General features: G+C 36.5%; 1 protein-coding gene across 2 annotated transcripts; it reads left to right on the top strand.

The window, feature by feature from the left end:
* Nucleotides 1-456: 456 nt before the first annotated feature.
* On the top strand, nt 457-17,937 carry cpne4b (copine IVb). Of its 2 annotated transcripts, none has more exons than XM_057354331.1 (16): nt 457-681; nt 2,242-2,432; nt 3,824-4,003; nt 4,364-4,435; nt 4,518-4,592; nt 5,215-5,298; nt 5,393-5,482; nt 8,636-8,734; nt 10,849-10,935; nt 11,076-11,135; nt 11,899-12,032; nt 12,399-12,453; nt 13,375-13,426; nt 13,806-13,939; nt 14,313-14,549; nt 16,505-17,937. In XM_057354331.1, exons 2-16 carry the CDS (start codon nt 2,406-2,408, stop codon nt 16,634-16,636), a joined length of 1,518 nt encoding a protein of 505 aa, XP_057210314.1. In that variant the 5' UTR covers nt 457-681; nt 2,242-2,405; the 3' UTR covers nt 16,637-17,937. The 2 variants fall into 2 exon arrangements, with proteins under 2 accessions (XP_057210314.1, XP_057210313.1); XM_057354330.1 differs by having other exon boundaries at nt 457-685.
* Nucleotides 17,938-19,716: the final 1,779 nt, after the last annotated feature.

The raw sequence follows: 19,716 nt of genomic DNA, 5'->3' as shown, positions 1-19,716 counted from the left end.
TTCCAGTAGCATCCAAAATTACCAGTAGAGACCAACAGGCCATTACAGTTAAAACCAATACAATTCCCATTGTAACCATTTAATTTATTAGAACATTTGTAATGGTTTGTAATTTTGTTCATGAGGGAAGTAGGCTTTTGAAAATTCTAACACAAATGAAAGAAAGTCTTTAGGAATGAAAAGTACTTAAAATGTCACTTCACACAGAAAGAGCGATAGAAATGAAGAAAACATAAATAACGTTTACATGCTCTAAGTTACGCAACAGTTCACACAACTGAACAATTTTTAAAAACGCTTTGTTTCGTGTCTTTGTATCCATCAACGGAGCGCTCATCGGATTTCACATCAGTTGTAATTTACCAATCACACCGCCAGAGAGCAGAGTTACACCACAGTGCCTTCCACTCACTCCCCTGTTTAAATAGAAGGGGATTAAACAGTCAAGTTGACTGTAGTGCGCTCGCCTGTCCTGCTCTTATGCTGAGAGAAGAGACTGGTCGGACGATCCATCACCTTTACGCTCAACCCGATGGATCTGTTTTTATTGCCGTAGAGAAGCTGGTTATGGAATCGGTGTCTTTGGATGGAAAATGAGTTCAATGCGCAAACTGGACTCATCTCGATCTTAACACTGAAGAACTTTTCTGGTTTAGGACTTGTTCTTCTTACACTGAAGCAGTGGGTAGGTTTTGTGCCTTTAATAGAAGAAAACAAACATAAAACGCTTAAAGAAACGATTTAGATTATTATTATGATATTTCAGTTGATTTGGTGTTTACGCATTTATGAAATAAGGAAATGTAAAGTTTGCGTAGCTAAATATTGTTGGCAGAAAACGTTTCTTTGATAAAAAAATCTTATCTTTTGCTTAGTGATTGGTGTATTTTAAAGGGTTAAAAAAGATAACTTAACCCTCTAAACAAGTCGGTTATCATCATAAAGGCTTGCAAGAGAATGCCTTGTTTTCATAAAAATGTTTTTGTGTTTATTTGATTTCTACTTTTACGAGAAGTTTGGGTCAGCATTTGGTGATAGGCTATTGGTGTGTGCTTCGTAGGATTCATTCATACGTAGTCACATAGATCTTTTGAACTGAAATATATTTATATCTGGAATATTTCCATATCGCGAGATGAAAAGTCGATCGCAAATCTGCGTTTGATATCCGCGCATCATGTGTTGTTTGTCATACTGCTCGTTAACAGCTTGTAAACCAGGCCATTGGTTCACGACCGCCAGTCTATTCAGCAGTATGTGATTTATTATTAATTCATATAGCAAGATAGGCTTCTTCACGGTTATAAGTATTGTTTCAAAAGACGCAAAGCAAATACGCGGGAGAGCGCGCGCCAACACGAACACCTGCACGGCTCTATTCACGCGCAGCCACAAGAATTAATCTGCGCTAGCGAGAGTGGCCAGGTGCATTCAAATATCGCATCAAAGTGGGATTGCTTACTGTAAAAACTGCCGGGGGTTGCCAGCAAGAATAATAGCCATGTCCACTTTGCAGGGTTAGGAGGCACGTGGCTCCCTTTTATCTAAAAATAACAATAATGATATAAAAATAAAAATGTGGCACTCAAAAGAAGCAGCGGCCATGAATAATTGAGTAACAGAGAGAGAGAGAGAGAGAGAGAGAGAGAGAGAGAGAGAGACATTCTCTGTTGTATGGTCGCAGAGGGAACCTCTCCCACAGGGAATGCACTGACCTCTCTTCACATGGTGCATGAGTGAAGAGCAATTTCATTATAAGACAAAGTTATCACTGTCACCCGTTTTCTCTTATCATCAACACATTTATTGTGTTAGAACTTGTCTATTCAAACGTCTAGCATAATGAATTCAGTTATCTCAAGGACTGCCTTTCTCTAGAGACTACACTGTAAAAATGTCTTTGTCAGCTAACCTTTAAAACAAAGGTCTAAATTTAATGAGTTTGAACAGCAAGAGAGAAATTATTTCAATCAACATGGCAACGAAATCCTGTAGGCCTATATCTGGCCATTTATTCTCAATGTTCCTGTTAGGCAAAGGTCATGGGTTCAGACCCCATGCAATTAACGCACTGCAAGTCGCTTTGGATAACTGTCTGCCAAATGCATACTGTAAATGTAAATTGTGTGTACAGTACCACTTGAGAAAGTTTATAAAATGCAGAGACTATTAAATAAATGTGTTGAATTTGAAAATTGTTGTCATACAGCATGTGATAGAAATTTGTCTTCTCCATGACAGCTTGAACACGGGACATCACAATGAGTAACATCTAAGAGTCAGCTGCCACCACGCTGGGCCTCTTCAACAGCCCATGTCTGACAAAAGTGGAGCTCCGTGTGGCCTGCAAAGGAATATCTGACAGGGATGCTCTGTCCAAACCCGATCCCTGCGTAGTCCTCAAGATGCAGTCCCACGGGCAGTGGTTTGAGGTGTGTCACACTTCAGTAGCATATTGTGATTTACATCTTCTATTCTTCAAGGCAGGCAGAATGATATTTTGAATTATATGTTTGTATATGGCTGATTTTGAGGCTGTAGATTGTGCCAAAACGCATGTCCTGCTTTCCTGTGCTAGACTAATATAACCAAGATTAGACGCTTCACAAACTCAAGCACATAGGTGCAGTATCTCAAGGATTTACCATAGAATTAGGGTTAGATTTCTGTTTGAGACCAAAACAGCTGTTTCTGACATATGTGGCTTTGCTTTGCACAGTTAAGGATTACATCCACAATAAATAAGGCTGTCATATAAACCCCAAATGTAAAAACTAAATCTAAAAACTGTGTTTGTGATGTTTATAAAATCCTGTAAATTCAGCCTCAGAAAAAATTAAGAGACCATTCCAAATTTTCATTAAATTACAAATTTAGATGTATTGTGGCCATTCCAGTCCTGTGTCTGTTGAATTTGAACAAAATCGAACCTTAGGAGTGACAAAGTGATCCAGCAGCAATTTTGAAGTATTTGAGGTCTGAAAAAACCCAAAGCATCTTTTTTGTTATTTTGACCTGCTTCTCCAGGTTTCATTTTCTGTAAATAAATGCAAATAGAAACCATATTTGTATTTTAAACGTGGGAGAAATATTGTAAGTAGTTTACAGAATAAAACAAAAATATAAATTTGACTTAAACACATACCTATAAATAGTTCAAATAAATTCAGAAAAACTGAAAATGGTCACAGCATGTGAATAGTACAAAACCAGTATAGAAAACATATTTTTTGCATATAGAAAATAAAGTTTTGCTTTGTTCATGTTTAATTGAGACTTTATATTATGAAAATAACATCACACTATATTATGAGAAGAAAACATTTTACTATGAAAATAATGTCACAATACAAAAAAACATAATGGTACAACAACATGATTCATTTTCCTACTACAACATTTAATTTCCCATTTGATTTTGAAATGAAATGTGACCAGGACCACTTTGAGAAATTGACTCATTAATGGGATGACCATTGAGTATTATTTTAAGAGGTTTGTTATTGCCACTAATAATAACCTGACACTTGCAGCAAATACAATTTGCACTTCAAGTGCAATAACTCAATCTCATCTGTCTTTAGTTTAGTTGGCTCTTTTTTGGTAAGAGCCATTGACATTGATTTGGGATGTCAACTGAATCAATTCAGTACATGAACTGGATTGAGGAAAATCCTTTTCATCATCCAAACAATCAGCCAGTGAATTGAATCGCACAGGACTGCACTGATACTCACAGATGTCATTTTAAAAAGAGCTTTAAACACTGAGGTCAAATTCAACCACTGGACTCTGACATTTGGCATGTTCTGATTGGTTGCAGGTGGACCGGACGGAGGTGATTCGCAGCAGCATCGTTCCGGTTTTCTCCAAGGTCTTCACAGTGGATTACTACTTTGAGGAAGTGCAGCGGCTCCGCTTTGAGTTGCATGACATCAGCAGCAGCCATAATGGACTCAAAGAGGCGGACTTCCTGGGTGCCATGGAGTGCACGCTCGGACAGGTGATTGCACCGCAGAGTGCACACTTAGCGGAAACGCAGTAGGGAAGATGAAAGCGTGCATGTGGAATGAGAGCGTGAGACGGTGGATGGCTAAATTAGAAAGATTGTGGGTATTCAAAAGGCTGCTCAAAAGAGCAGGAAGGTGCCATGTGGGTAAAAGCACTGTAAAAAACTTCTTTTGTTCTCATCTGTAATAAAACAAGACTGCAGTACACGATTAAAGGAACATGAGAGAATTCAAGAGTTCATGCGAGGAAAAAAAACATGATGTGCTTGATAAGAGAGATTTGTAATGGACCTCTTCAGTTTCAGACTGTTTGTGTTGATGTGTCCCTTATGTTCTCCCCTTTTTCTTCACAGATCGTATCGCAGAGGAAACTCTTGAAAGCTTTACTGAAGCAAGGAAACACAACGGGAAAATCATCTATCACAGTGAGAACAGACATCCCACTTTCACATATTGAAAATGCACTCTTTTCATATAACCTGAGCGATGACCTCTTTGAAATCACAGGTGACAGCGGAAGAGTTGTCTGGAAATGATGACTATGTGGAGTTAGCGTTCAGTGCCAAGAAACTGGATGACAAGGTTTGACATCTCAGTAATTGCTCAGCAGGCACCTAGTGATGGAAACTGTCTGATAACATTGGTTACAAACACAAACAAAACAAAGTTTTGTTTTTTGACAGATGTTGAACGTGAACTTTTGTATAATGATCTTTACGCCTTCCATTACTGCGTTATGACTCTAAAAGCAATTATCACCAAAATCTACATGCAGCAGATGGATCATACACTACATAGTTTGAGTCAGGTTAAGTTTGAAGGGAAGGTTCACCTGAAAATGAAAATTCTTTCATCGTTTATTGATGTCATTCCAAACCTGTATGACTTTCTTTCTTCTGCAGAACACAAAAGAATATTTTGAAGAATGTTGGTAACCAAACATCATTGGCCCCCATTGACTTCCATTTTATGAATACAAACCCACTGAGACATTTCTCAAAATATCTTCTTTTGTTTTCCACAGAAAGAGTGATATACAGCTTTTCAACGGCATGAGGGTGAATAAACGATGACAGAATTTTAACTTCCGAATGGGACAGACCATTCATTATGCAGATGTATCTGGAAATGATAAAGTAACACACATGAAGATATCTACATATGTATTTCTTCATTGGGCTGAATGTTTGTTTCTGGTATTTAGGACTTTTTTAGCAAGTCAGATCCATTTCTGGAAATCTTCAGAGTAAATGACGACGGCACAGCATCACTGGTGCACAGAACAGAGGTGAGATATTCACACATGCAACTGCATATAAATACATGTTGAAAAAATATAATGTACATGCATTAACTGATTCTAATGTTTTTATATTGTGCAGACCATAATGAACGATCTCAATCCTGTCTGGAAATCCTTCAAAGTTTCATTAAACACACTTTGCAGTGGAGACCATGAGCGAGAGCTAAGGGTATGACAGACGTTTTACGTGTTCAGCTTTTCATAATGTGCTAAATATGTTTGATATTCTGTTTCAATTTGATATTTTAGAATGTATTAGTCTGTCTTTGTGAGTGTATGTGGAAGTGTGTGCTGCAGTGCATTGTTTTGTGATACATATACAGTATATATACAGCATGATACATAATAGTGTCCCTTTACTGCCAATAATGTGCTACAGTTTAAATGTTTTTGCAGAATTCCTTATTAATTTATATGAAGTCACTAATCTAAGCATACTGATATGTTCTTCACACATGCTTTTGAGATGTTTAAAATCTTATAGGACAGTGGATCATCTCATTGAAAGAACATTCACACAGCTTTTATGTCAGCAATGCTTTTTTGTTATTTTCTTCTGATCTCACCGTAACTGTTTGGTCACATCAGATTAGAGTCAACTTGGCAGATTTATGTAATGCCAGTCTTCTCCATTCCACCTCACCATTGTAGCTGACATCTCTCATAGTGAGCTAATTACTGAGTGTGTAAATGGAGCCCGGCTGTTTGGAGGACCCTGACAGTTAACTGAGAGGACCAGACACGGTGGAACCAAAGCCAGAAATTGATGTTATTGCCCTTTAGTCCAATCAAGCCCACACTGGTTCTGAGCAGCCTGGACGTCACCGTTAGAACGTCATGTCCTTCAGTCCAACCTGTAAATAACAATGTTCTTGCAACTCTAGGAAGAACAAGAAATAATGTTAGCTACTAGATAAGATTGAGTGAGTTTAGAAAATGAGACTAGACTCCACAGCTTTAAGTAGACATTGTTGATATTTAAAGTCTGAATAATTAGAGCGGTGGCTTTATCTGATGCGACAGTCAAATCCACTTTATAAGTTCTTGGGAGATAATTAGTTGACGTGACCTGTAAATGTGGTATGTTATACACCATCTTAATTATTTTCACCATTTGGCTAATTCTTTTATAAATGCAATTTGTGCTGTATATGATAATATATAAAGTGACAGCTTTGCTTAATTGTATTCCCTATAAGAGTTCCTATTTCAAGCGTGTTTATGTGTGTCTAGTACACCGAACGCTTGTTTGTGTCAAACTTTCCTTTTCTCTCTGTTTCTCTCCTCTCACACTCACAGATTTCAGCATTGCAGGTGTAAGATACTCATTGGTATGCGATGCAGAAAGAGGCGTTAGAGAGCTGCATTGTACTTAACTGATTCTAAATGGGATTCTCTTTTTTTTAGGTTTAAATAACATCGAATCTATAAGTCCTTATCTAATTCTGCACAAAGCTGTAGTGGAAAAGCAACACTGAAGCGTGACATTATAGATCTTACTTTTATTTGCATTAGAGAAAATAAACAACTGAAAGCATTTAAACATATTGCTGCCTTCTGAATCATCGTATCTCCATATTTCATGATTTTTATTTTTGCCATAAATCATTATTATTAGTCACCTTTATGTTTGTCACTGGGTTTTGCAATATTGAACCTATAAAAAGTATTAAAACGTGCTTGTCAACTTTGACAACACAGTATGTAATCATTTAAAAAGTACAGTGGGTTTTTTTCCATTTCCTGAAAAACAGCAACGATATAGAGAGCTTCGTTAAACATCTCCGAGTTGGCACTTTATTTTGAAGCACTAAGCTTTTACTTGTAAATAACCTCCACTTACCGCAAATTAACTAAATCTATATTGCTTGGGAACATGCTATTTGAAATTAAGGTTGCGGCAATTATGTTAAAAAGCAGAAATACAAAATCTAATGTTCAAACATTATTATATTAAGTTCTTTTGAGTACTCAGGGGCATTCGTTGTCAGACATATGGGAAAACAGTTCTTTTAAGTGTCTTGTTCCTGAATATACATGAACTGTTTTGTTTAATATTCATGACTTTGTTACACCGAGCAGAGGGGACAGCAACATCTCTGCAGTGAAAACACACATTGAATTCAGATTCATGGAGTTTCGAATCAGAACCTCTGCATGGAATCAGGTCTGATGTGAGATCAATAGACAGTCTGACTGAGACGTACAGAAATTCAGAATCTGAAAATATAAAAATCAAACCTAGAAATAACAAGGAATAAAAACAAAGAAATATTTATTATTAATAACATTTCTGCACTGTTCGTCATCTATTGAAAATCATATTAGTGATAAAAAGATCAGATACTTTTGCATAAAAGCATATATTGTCAAATGCATGTAAACGTAGCTTTAATCGGTTATTGAAAGTTCAAATTATCGATCGTTCTTTCATCACTGTGTTTAAAGTAAGTAATAAGTAAGTAATGTACTAAGTAATCTTCCTGTGCAGATTTTGATTGGCCCATCAACAGTTTATATGTGTGTGAGCAGTGCAGAGCATTCTGGGAATGTTTCCAAACTGTGCATAAGAGAAGGTGTGAGTTTGAGAGGAGTTATTGCTGGTTCCTCTTCCTTTAGATGAAAAGTCAACCACAGCATCTCTGTATTAATTTTTTAAATGGCCTTCAAATTTTGATTACCACCCGCGTATGTGTCGCATCAATGATTCATTAACAACAACGCTACAGTGCAGTCTTCCTGCACCCGACACACACAACCAAGCTCACAAAGACACGCACACACACCGGCGCACAGATGTGAGAGTTAAATCTTTAAACCAACAACATGACAATGCACATTAAAATGTCACTTGTATTATTATAGCAAAATGGCCTGATGTAAATTTGTATGACCATTAGCTCACAAGTCATAAAGATTGTGAGGTATTTTTCCTTAGGCTTTATCTCGAAGATTTAAAAAAAGCTAAGTGCAGTTGCTAGATAAAAAATTATCAAAACGTTGCATTTTACTCCCACGGTAGTGTGAAAAGTTATTGCTTTCATCATGTTGGCTGCACTTGTGCTGTTCTTCAGAATATTAGCATTTGGACGCGGTTTAATTAGTTTGTATTTTTACCCTTCGTTCAATCTGTCGTTTCTGAGATTATGCCATGTTGGCAAATGGTTGTTTGTGAATGTGTATGTGGAGAAAGCTCTTTGCCAAAGCATAAACAATGAATCTTGTCTTAATCTTTATATTTACAGTATATATAGTCGTACTGTTTTGGTCATTCACGTCATTTCTTGCTTTAAATTTATTTTTCTTTATTTTATTGTTGTAGTGTACAGTATGGGACTGGGATTCTAATGGCAAACACGACTTCATAGGGGAATTTCAAACCACCTTCAAAGAGATGAAGTCAGCCATGGATGGGAAGCAGGTACACATCCACCCAGTACATTCTGCTTCTAAATATTAGATCTTTGCTTTTCAATGAAAAGAAAAGTGAAAAGAAAAATCATATTATCACTATTGCTCGCCAAATTACATGATTTACATGGATTTGGTGATGTGATGTTTCACATCATTTCAGAATAAATATGTGAAGTAGCACTAGATGATGAAGATCCATACACATTTCGGGGAGATCCTAGTGAGTGCACTTAAATAAGCAAACAATAGCAAAGATATTAAAACATTTCTAGAATAGCAATAGCATGCATACTTCCTAACTCTACAGTATATGAGGCAAGAACACTTTATTAAAAAAAACTCATATCACATCTCAACAGTAGTTTGCCTATGGGCATTTAAAAATGGTCTAATGAGGCCAAACCTGAACACTGCTAAATGCATTGAGCATTTGTGAAAACAATCCCCATCCAGCTTGATGGATTTCCAAATATTTTCTTTAGTATTTCACTATGAGCAGTATACTGTATAGTATAGTGTATACACGTAACTGTATACCCGTTTCTCTGTGCTTCATTCTTAATTCTTTTTTTTTACTTTTGTGCCTTTTGCCCTTCATTATATGGAGGTTCTAGATCTGTAATTTAATCATGTTTTACACATAAAATAATTACACATTTAATAATAACATAACAATAACAATAATAATAACACATTTAAATACTTGAAATTATAGACACAACACTCACAAAAAGAGGATTTGCTGGGCTTCGTAGGATCTCACATGTTAAGATCTCATGATCGGTCGAGTACTACTTTATCTCGGTAACCATCTTGTTCCTCCTGGAATAAATAAATCATGGTTAACTGGAAAAAGTATCAGTAATGAGAACACAATGAGCCAAAACAGACGTTGCTGATGGTGCCGCAGATGGACAGTGATACTTCAGAAAAATATGCTTTAAACACTATTTGATCTTCTATTTTATCATTTTTATTTTTTTACAATCAAGTATTTTCAATCCTTGCCACTTTTGCACATATACACACACACATCATAAGTGTTCCAAATACACACTATGCATCAGTCTATTTATTGCGTTGCTTCTCTCGACTGAAATGTATTACAGGCTGTTCTGATTAGAAATCATAGTGTGGCTTTAAATTCCATTAACTTTATATGCACCATCAGTCTCTTGAGTCCACAGAGGAGCAGAGCAGACAGACCTCAACAGACACTTCACAGTGCATTTAATAATCAGTGGCAGACCTCGACCGGCTGAATGCGCTGCAGGTGGAGGATACAAACGTGCTTTATTTTCAACAGGAAACTCAGATACGTTTCATATGTAGTGAAACTGAGGGATGTCAAACGATTAATCGCGATTAATCGCATCCAGAATAAAAGTTTGTGTTTACATAATACTGTGTATATATATCTGTGTACTGTGCATAATAATTTTGTATTTATTAAATATATACATGCATATATTTAAGAAAAATAAAAAAATGTATAAACATTTATTTATAATTTCAATTATTGGTAAATATAAATAAATATATTTAAATATTTCCTAAATATGTATTCATGTGTATGTGTTTGTATTTATAAATACAAAATTATTATGCACAGTACATATATAAATATTATGTAAACACAAACTTGTGTTCTGGATGCGATTAATCGCGATTAATCGTTTGACAGCTCTAATATATACACATGCTGTACATATACAGTAAGATTGTATTGATGTGAAGTAAAGATTGTGTGCTCCCATATTTTTTTAATCCACATTCTGCTCTACTCAACTCACGAGAAACTGATCCCGAATCTCTCCAAAAGGTGACATATCAACTCTGACGTGTTTATTGAAGTCTTGCCTGCGAGTCTTGCCTCTCGCTCTCGCCAATCACTCTCATATTTTCTGAAAAGCCCAACAACGGGCTCTATGCTGTCCTGAGCCATTTAGACATCCATCTGTCAGTGTGATTGTGAGGCTGTAGATATGTTTCTCTCATACTAATCTATCACAAGCACCTCCGATTTTTGATAAAAGACCTGCACGTCTACGCAATCTATCATGCGGATCAAGGGGGTTTAGGGCAGAGCTGATGTGTTCTGATGTCTCCTGTTTCTGACAGATACAGTGGGAGTGTATCAATCCTAAGTACCAGGTGAAGAAGAAGAACTACAGAAATTCTGGGATGGTGATTCTTACCTTGTGCAAGGTGAGAATGTTCACATGCAACAGTATATAAAAAGTGGTTGATTTATAGTTATGGTTTGGGCTGGTATAGGGTTTGATCCCAAACACGGGTTAATAAGAATGTTTCCATGCAGCAAAAATAACGATCTGTCTTTGTTTCAGATAATAAAGATGCACTCTTTTCTGGATTATATTATGGGAGGTTGTCAAATTCAGTTTACAGTAAGTGTTTTAGAATGCCATAACTTTAAATGCACAAATTTAGAAAATAATTGACCGGTTTAAAGGAACAGTTCACCCAAAATGAAAATTCAGTCTTTATTTACTCACCCTTAAATTGTTCCAAATCTGTATACTGTACATTTCTTTGTTTTGACGAACACAGAGAAAGATATTTGTAAGAATGCGTGAATCCACATTGTTCTTGGCCACCATTGACTACTATAGTAGGAAATATTGCTTTATTAATTTCTTTGTTCTGTTGAACACAAAAAAAAATATTTTGAAGAATGTAGGACGGCAAACCGTTCTGGGGCACTTTTGTCTACCACTGTCATTTTTCCTACTATGGAAGTCAATGGTGGCCAAGAACTGTTTGGTTACAAGCATACGTACAAATACATTTCTCTGTGTTCAACCAAACAAAGAAATTTGTACCGATTTGAAACAAATTGTGGGTGAGTAAATAAAGACAGAATTTTTATTTTGGGGTGAACTGTCCCTTTAAGTCTGTCTAACAAATGAGCCACTGTCAAAAAGATCTAATTCTAGTATACAGTATATATATATATATATTGCACTGTCACATATGTCAAGATAAGTGTTAAATATTATCAAAAGGCTAAAAAAAACATAGTTTTTCTCAATATCACCAGCCCTCATAGACACCCATCAATCGTTGTCTATTCTAGGTTACAAACGTCATTTACATCATTTAAATAATGTTATTCTGTGACTTTACCTTAACACTAGTGTTGTTCCGCAGGTGGCAATTGATTTCACCGCTTCAAATGGTGACCCTCGAAACAGCTGCTCCCTCCATTACATCCACCCATACCAGCCCAATGAGTACCTGAAAGCTCTAATTGCGGTTGGAGAGATCTGCCAAGACTACGACAGGTGACCTACCATTCACTCCATACCAGCCAATCAGTGAATTTTGCCAAATGAATTTATTAACAGATCTACTCCATCCCCAAATCGATCACTCATCTGTTTGCATCAGTTGTTTTTCTAAGGACAGTCCATTAAACAAACTTTCAGACTAATTAATCAATCAATTACACATTGCCTCATTCAAACATTCAGCAATATGACTGTCTGTGTGTTTAGAATGCAGTGATTTCATGTCAAAAAATTGTCACTTTTTCTCACCCAAGAAGACATACGGTAATTTAGGCAGTGTGTCCATCATATTTGGCTCTCCTCAGCTCATTGCTCATCTCTGAAGCTCATAAATCCATTCTGCTTCTCATCTGTTTCCAGTGACAAAATGTTTCCCGCGTTTGGCTTTGGAGCACAAATCCCTCCGGACTTCAAAGTAAGTTCATTGTTTCATGTGGAAAAAAAGAGTTTGTTTGATTTTTAAACTTTCATTCTTCAGATGAAATTATGCTTGATTTTAGTTATTTAAAGTAACTGTAAAATTACTGTCACCATGATGCTTGTTTTCATTTGTCTGTGTTAGATTTAATAACTATTGAATGCAAGATCAATTTTCCACTAAGATATTTAAAATGAGCATTTAAATCATATTTCATTCAGTGGTCATGTTTTTAAATGTTGCAATTTAATGAAAAAAAAAATTCCAAACAAACTTTTGGTTGATTTTCATTCATTAATGATGATAAGTCATTGCGAGATGAAAATATAAAGATTTTTTTAAATGCACAGTTGAATAGAACTTGAAAGTTGAGATGTACCAGACTGAATCTCTAACTTGATTTTACGACTGCGAGAAGTTTCTAATGCAATATTATAAATCTCCATGGAAACCAAAGTGCCCTAAATCTCTCACAGTTACCTGACAGGAGATGCTGAATAATTCATGAACTGCCCTTTCGCAATAATCACCACATCATCACCTACTAATCTACGCCAATCACAGGTCATCAGATTGGTTGCAATGTTATAATCAGAGGTTGGGACGTGGTTGGATGTGACTCTGAGAATGCATTTATTTGACTCCAGTACAAGCCACGGGGAAGTTCCATGTTTTATGCATGCCGTTATTCTTTTCATTGACTGAAAAGACTTTAAATATAAATGAACCATAAAAAAACTATGAATAAAATAAAGAACGTTTTAGATCTTTCAGTACATCATGCAGGCTCTGACTGGTTATGTATCCCAGATGTGTGTTATTTAGAATATCAAAGCTAAGTCAGTCACTGTCACTGTCATAGGTCAGTGTCACTGATTATTAAGATTTTTGATATAGAGTTTCTCTTTCCGTCCTAAGGTTTCTCATGATTTTGCAGTGAATTTCGATGAGGACAACCCAGAATGTGCTGGTGAGTCACGTGTTTTTATTTTAAAATGTTCATTGAAATCCAGTTTAATCTCAGTGTGTGATCCAAACATCACTAAAGGGTGAAGATGGTAATTCAAAGCATGAGTCATGTGGCGTTTTAACCGATGACCATGCATTTAAATGATGATGTGCTTTTAAAATGTGATGTTATCAACTTTTTCATCTTTGAGACAAAAGGTCATATTAGTATTTTAATAATTTATTTTTATGTGTAGAAGACTGGTATTAAAAATAGTCCACAGTATATCGTGACTTGCTTTAGCTGTGACTGTATTCACAATATACAGTATGGCCTCTTGTACCTACAGTATGTTTAATTATGACATGTTTCATTAAGTATGCTTTTGTGTGTTTTGTAGGAATTCAAGGCGTGGTTGACGCTTACCAGAACTGCTTGCCAAAAATCCAGCTGTATGGTCCGACTAATATCGCTCCCATCATTCAAAAGGTTGCCAACTCTGCTTCTGAGGAGATGCACACCAAAGAGGCCATGGTTAGTAAGAGAGAGAGAGAGAGAGAGAGATTTCTGGACAGCACCATATTGGCACCATCTGCTTTGCTGCTGTTGTGTATTTATCAAAACAAACCAAGTAACAGTTGTATATGAAAAAAAACACTGATATTTTATTGCATATTGTGATGACAGTGAGTTCCAAACTTCTGGGACCAAATTAAAACATTTTACTTAACCAGAAAGTTTAAGGAATTTAAAGGTAAAAGTAAAATTAGTGATAGTATAAAAAAAGAAATATTTAAAATTCTTCGATTTGAAATGTAAGCAAATATGTAACATTGAACTAATTTTTGCATGTCAGTGTTAAATGCTCCTAAACATTTTCTCCTTCTTTGTTTCTTTCTGCCATTAGGAATATTTTATACTGCTGATCTTGACAGATGGAGTGATCACAGATATGGCAGACACAAGAGAGGCCATCGTCCACGCCTCCCACCTGCCCATGTCGGTCATCATCGTCGGCGTGGGCAACGCGGATTTCAGCGACATGCAGATGCTGGATGGTGATGATGGAATACTCCGCTCGCCTAAAGGAGAACCCGTCCTGAGGGACATTGTTCAGTTCGTGCCATTTCACAACTTCAAACATGTGAGTAAAATACATAAAAACACAGTTAAACTAAACAATTGAAATGCATTTATTCTGCTTTTTTGTCTTATTGGTGTCAAAATGTTGAATTGATCAGAGATTTTACAAAGCATCCAAATCTTGAAATGCTGCCTTAATAGCACACATGAAACACAATTCACAGCAATGAAGCTTTTTCTGTGGCTCAGTGGTTAGAGCATGGAGCTAACAATGCAAATTGCACACATACTTAGAAACAAATGTATAGTAAAATTTGGATAAAAGCGTCTGCCAAATGCGTAAATGTAAATGTAAATGTAAAGAAGTCCTTATCAGCTGCTCCTGAAGACATTCTCTCTCTGTGGAGCCAGAAGTAATGAATGATTATTACATATACCCTTAAAATTCTTTAACATAAAATTATCAAAAATATATAAATAAATGTCAATATAATATACAGCAAATATCATAAACTGTATGAATTTGACTAGATTATATAGAAATAGATGCAAGTAAGATATATGATTAAACAAGTAAATATATGAATAAATAAGCAGAAGTACATGAACAATGCGACTTTAGTTTAGTTTTAGCATTCTTCAAACTATCTTCTTTTGTGTTCTGTAGAAGAATGAAAGTCATACAGGTTTGAAACGACAAGAGGGTGAATGAGTGAATGAATGAAGACAGAATTTACACTTTTGTGTTGCACATTTTAACAGTATAGTTATATGCCGAAAACGTCACACAGCTGATTAAAAGACCCAAACAGAAAGTTTTGCCAATTTAATGACTGACTAATAAACCAAAGCTTAGTGAACAGATGTTTATAATGTAGAGAGACGCTTCGTGCCGGGTTTGGTGATTCAACTGTGTTGAACCTCCGGTCAGGGTATAGAAACTATGAGAGGGCCGAGTACATCTGAAGGAATCCTGCTTGCGTTTCATCTCTCCGTTGTCTCAGGTCAGCGTTTGCCTCACAGCTGTCTGTCTCACCCTCAATAACAAGCATCTCGCCTCTGCAACAGAGGGACGTACAACACCAAAGCGCTTACATTTTACAGCTCTGTGTTAAGGTTTAATTAAAGAGTGTGAAAGCGTTCATGTAGAACAGTCTTCATAATGAATGCGTTCCTATAAGTGCAGTCAGACATATTCTGTGCTGCTATAGCACCATATGAATATGTAAAGCGAGAGAGAATGAAACCTATTGTCAAAACAGTCTTGTCTCTCTCTTGTTTTTAACACAAAGCCTGCGGATCATATCAGGAAGTGTAATTTTAAGCATTTGGTGTTGTTCATAAATTATTTATTGTATATGTAACAATGACAGCTGTGAGAAGGACAGATTGTACTTGATGGTCCTTATATAACAACACGGCACAATAACTGAATTATCACAACATCTGAATGTCTGGTGAGATATGTCTATGTTGTTTTATCTCATAATAAAATATTTATGTCTGGTCAGCTGTGTCTATGTTGTTTTATCTCATAATGTAATATTTATGTATAATATATTTACTTATTATGTTGCACAATATTGTACATTTATGTTGCTTTAGGAAGGATTTTGTTTTGCGGTGAACCTTTGGTACACATGTTTGGTACAAGGCATCCCATGCAGCAAAATCCAGCGAAGGCTTTGTTTTGCTTCTCTTCACAGTCGAGAAAATGGCTGTTAGGAAACTTGCTACCTCAGGTCAACTTCTGCAATATCACACAATTCATAAATATAGCGCAACTCTGAAAGTGTGAAGTCGACCGTCCGATGCGTATGTTCCAGTGAGAAACTGAGCTTGTGTATGTGTGCGCGCTTTTATTTTTAGCTCTGTCCTGCTGTGTTTTCTCCTGTCTGTCTCTAGCTGTTTGTAGACAGGAAGAAATGGGAGTGACACCTTCCCGGTATCATCCACTCAAGCGCAAGTGCGAGATTTCATGTATGTTCTCTCAAACCTGTTTTGTCTTCGACACAGGCCTCTCCCGCGGCATTGGCGAAAAGTGTTCTGGCTGAGGTTCCCAATCAAGTAGTGGATTATTACAATGGAAAAGGCATCAAGCCCAAATGCATGTCAGACTTTGAATCTTCCAGGGCTTTCAGTCCCTGAGCAACGCACAGCCATAGAGCATCTTCGGAGACTCGGCTCATTTTTTCAAAGGCTTATGACAACTTCATTGATCATTTCTTTGCTTGCAGCAAAGGTATTGACAAGCTGGTCTGTCCTTGGTTTTTTCACAGTAGGTTTTCCATAGCCTTCAGCAAAATATCCTTTTTTTTCTAAATACAATTATTAAAGGAACAGTTCACCCAAAAATACATAAAGATATTTGGAAGAATGCTTGTAACCAAACAGTTCTTGGACCCCATTGACTACCATAGTAGGAAAAATGACAATGGTAGTCAAAAGTGCCCCAGAACTGTTTGCTTTCTTACATTCTTCAAAATATCTTTTTTTTGTGTTCAACAGAACTAATACATTTACAAAGCAATTTTTCCTATGGTAGTCAATGGTGGCCAATAACTTTTTGGTTACAAGCATTTTTCCAAATATGTTTCTCTGTGTTCATCAGAACGAAGAAATTCATACAGATTCGGAACTTGAAGGTGAGTAAATTAAGAATTTTCATTTTGGGGTGAACTGTTCCTTTAACATCATTTCACCCCTTAATTGCATTAAGATTTTTTTTCATTGCACCTTCAAACAAACTAATCTGCCAGCACCTTTTGATCTGACTTCACATGCTCTGTGTACATAAGAGAGAAGAACTGAAGAATTAAAACATGCAACAGTGGATAGTCTTCCTTTAGATTCCGACATGCATTTGTTAGAGCTTATTTGTTTTTCCCTTATTACTGTTATTTTATCCGACCTGCTGTACAAGGGCTCTACGTCCAAAATAGCGTAATATTGAAATATGTGATAGTTTAGGAAGCAAGTGGTTTGGTTATCGGCCTGCATGACCAATGCTCAGTCCTTTCTGATCCAAAGTGCAACCATCTTATTAATGCTTTATTTATTTTCAAACTTATTTATGATGTGAGGCCTTTACAGCTGCATACAGTGTGTTCCATACATTTAAGTGTATTGTATATAATCCTATTAACAAAATATTTTTTTTTATTTGAAAGCATGTTAAATGGACTCATTTTTGTGAATACAATGTTTAGGCATTGATTTTTTTCTACAGGTTTCATGACATTTGTTTCACGAGACTTCTTAGCATAAACTGCAAAATCGTTCAGATGTTTGGAAATTGTAGGCGTGTTTTTCTGGTGGTGTATTAGACATTTAACTTTCCTCTCATATTCTCTTTGGAGTGTGTGTATGGGTGATTGAGAATTTGTGTATGCTTGCTTACAACAGAAACCAGGACTGTATTTCGCATGTTTCCAATAAAGAAAGTTTTCCCAATATTTTTGTTTATTACTGTCAATACTGTTGACCGCTGAATGCAGTATTGTATGTTCTACAATTCACTAAATGCTAAATTTCCTAAAGGGATGTTTGAATGTAGAGGCTCTTAAACATTCATCAAAAGACCTTGAGAAATGTACAGACACTTTGTGAGTCAGAGGAATCTTTGACGTTTAAACACACAAACATACTGTACACACACTTTTCTCAAATGCATGCAGCCTTTTAATTACCTCCTACATGAATAATTTAACACCCGGATCAACAGGACAAAACCAGGGGCTATGAAGAGAAAGAGATTATCTAATTTACACCTTTATCACATCTACACACTACAACTGCAGTAAATATACTACAGAGACAGATTTTTAAAGTTAACTGTTTGTATGTGCACATGAGTACGTCAAATTCATTCTTAAATTGTACATTTTATATAGGTTTAATAATCTGATATTGAATAAAAAGCTGTGTACCACTACACAGACCATTTTTATAGAGCGCTGAAACCTCCCTGTGGTCAGTTTGACCTGACGTCTGAAAGGAAATCCCACATGATGCTTAAATCTGTACATACCGAATGCTTCTCGGGCACCTGAGGTGAAACATGTAGTGCCACTGGTAGCAGTGAGAGTGGATTGGGCAGCTGGCAGGATTGATGCAGAAACCGGTGGGATGGAGGAAAAGCCAATTGGCAGGGTGGTGTACCAAGCATCAGGCATGGTAGCTGGCGAAGTAAAGGAAGTAGCATCTGGTAGGGCAGCTGTGACAGCTGGCAGGGCAAGGGAGCTGGGGAATTATGGGTAGGATTCAGTCAGCATCGCTTTTAAAAAAGTCAAGTGAAGGTAAAGGTAAAAGGTAAGTGAAGTTGTCAGTGAGGTTCATCTTAGATCCCTGTTTTATATGAACCCTTTTCAGCAGCTGGTCTGATTTCATCATTTTGGTTAAAAATAGGCAGGTTGTACATTCAGACTTACAATAATGTACTATTAATTAATATTAGTGTATACAAACATAAACAATCAATGAGCAACTTATTTTACAGCTTTTTTTAGTCTTTGTTAATGTTAGTTAATACCAATAGTGTTCAATGTCTGTTCATGTTACATGAGCATGTCACTTCATTGTGCATTCCCTAATGTAGGCCTAACGGTAACAACTTTTTAAAATATATTTGTGAATTAAAAAAATAACTATAGTAAAAATTGCTGTAGAGATCCTATTCATGTTAAATAATACAGTTCCCAGGGCCGGCGGGTAATGACTGAGGTGCACTTGAGCAAGGCACCTTACCTCTACTTGCTCCCCGGGTGCTGCAGTGATAGCTGCCCACTGCACCGGGTGTACATGTGTTCACCACTTGCTGTGCGTGTGTTCACTACTCTCTGGATGGGTTAAAAGCAGAGGTCACATTTCGGGTATGGGTCACCATATCTGACTAATAGGTCACTTTCACTTCACTTCAATTGTGATAGTTCACCCAAAAATGAAAATTCTGTCATCATTTACTCACCCTCTTGTCATTTCCAACCTGTATGACTTTCTTTCTTCCGCAGAACACAAAGGAAGATATTTAGAAAAATGTTGTTGACCGAACAGCGATGGCAGCCATTCACTTGCATTGGTTTTGTGTACCTAAAATATGGGTCTATGGGTGCCACCGCTGTTCGGTCAACAACATTCTTCAAAATATCTTCTTTTGTGTTCTGCAGAAGAAAGAAAGTCATACAGGTTCGAAATGACAACAGAGTGAGTAAATGATGACATCATTTTCA

The sequence above is a fragment of the Triplophysa rosa genome, linkage group LG16 (genome assembly GCF_024868665.1).
Source record: "Triplophysa rosa linkage group LG16, Trosa_1v2, whole genome shotgun sequence".
NCBI lineage: Eukaryota > Metazoa > Chordata > Actinopteri > Cypriniformes > Nemacheilidae > Triplophysa > Triplophysa rosa.
The sequence above is the reverse complement of the archived record's forward strand: the minus strand, read 5'-3'. Positions and strand labels throughout refer to the sequence as shown.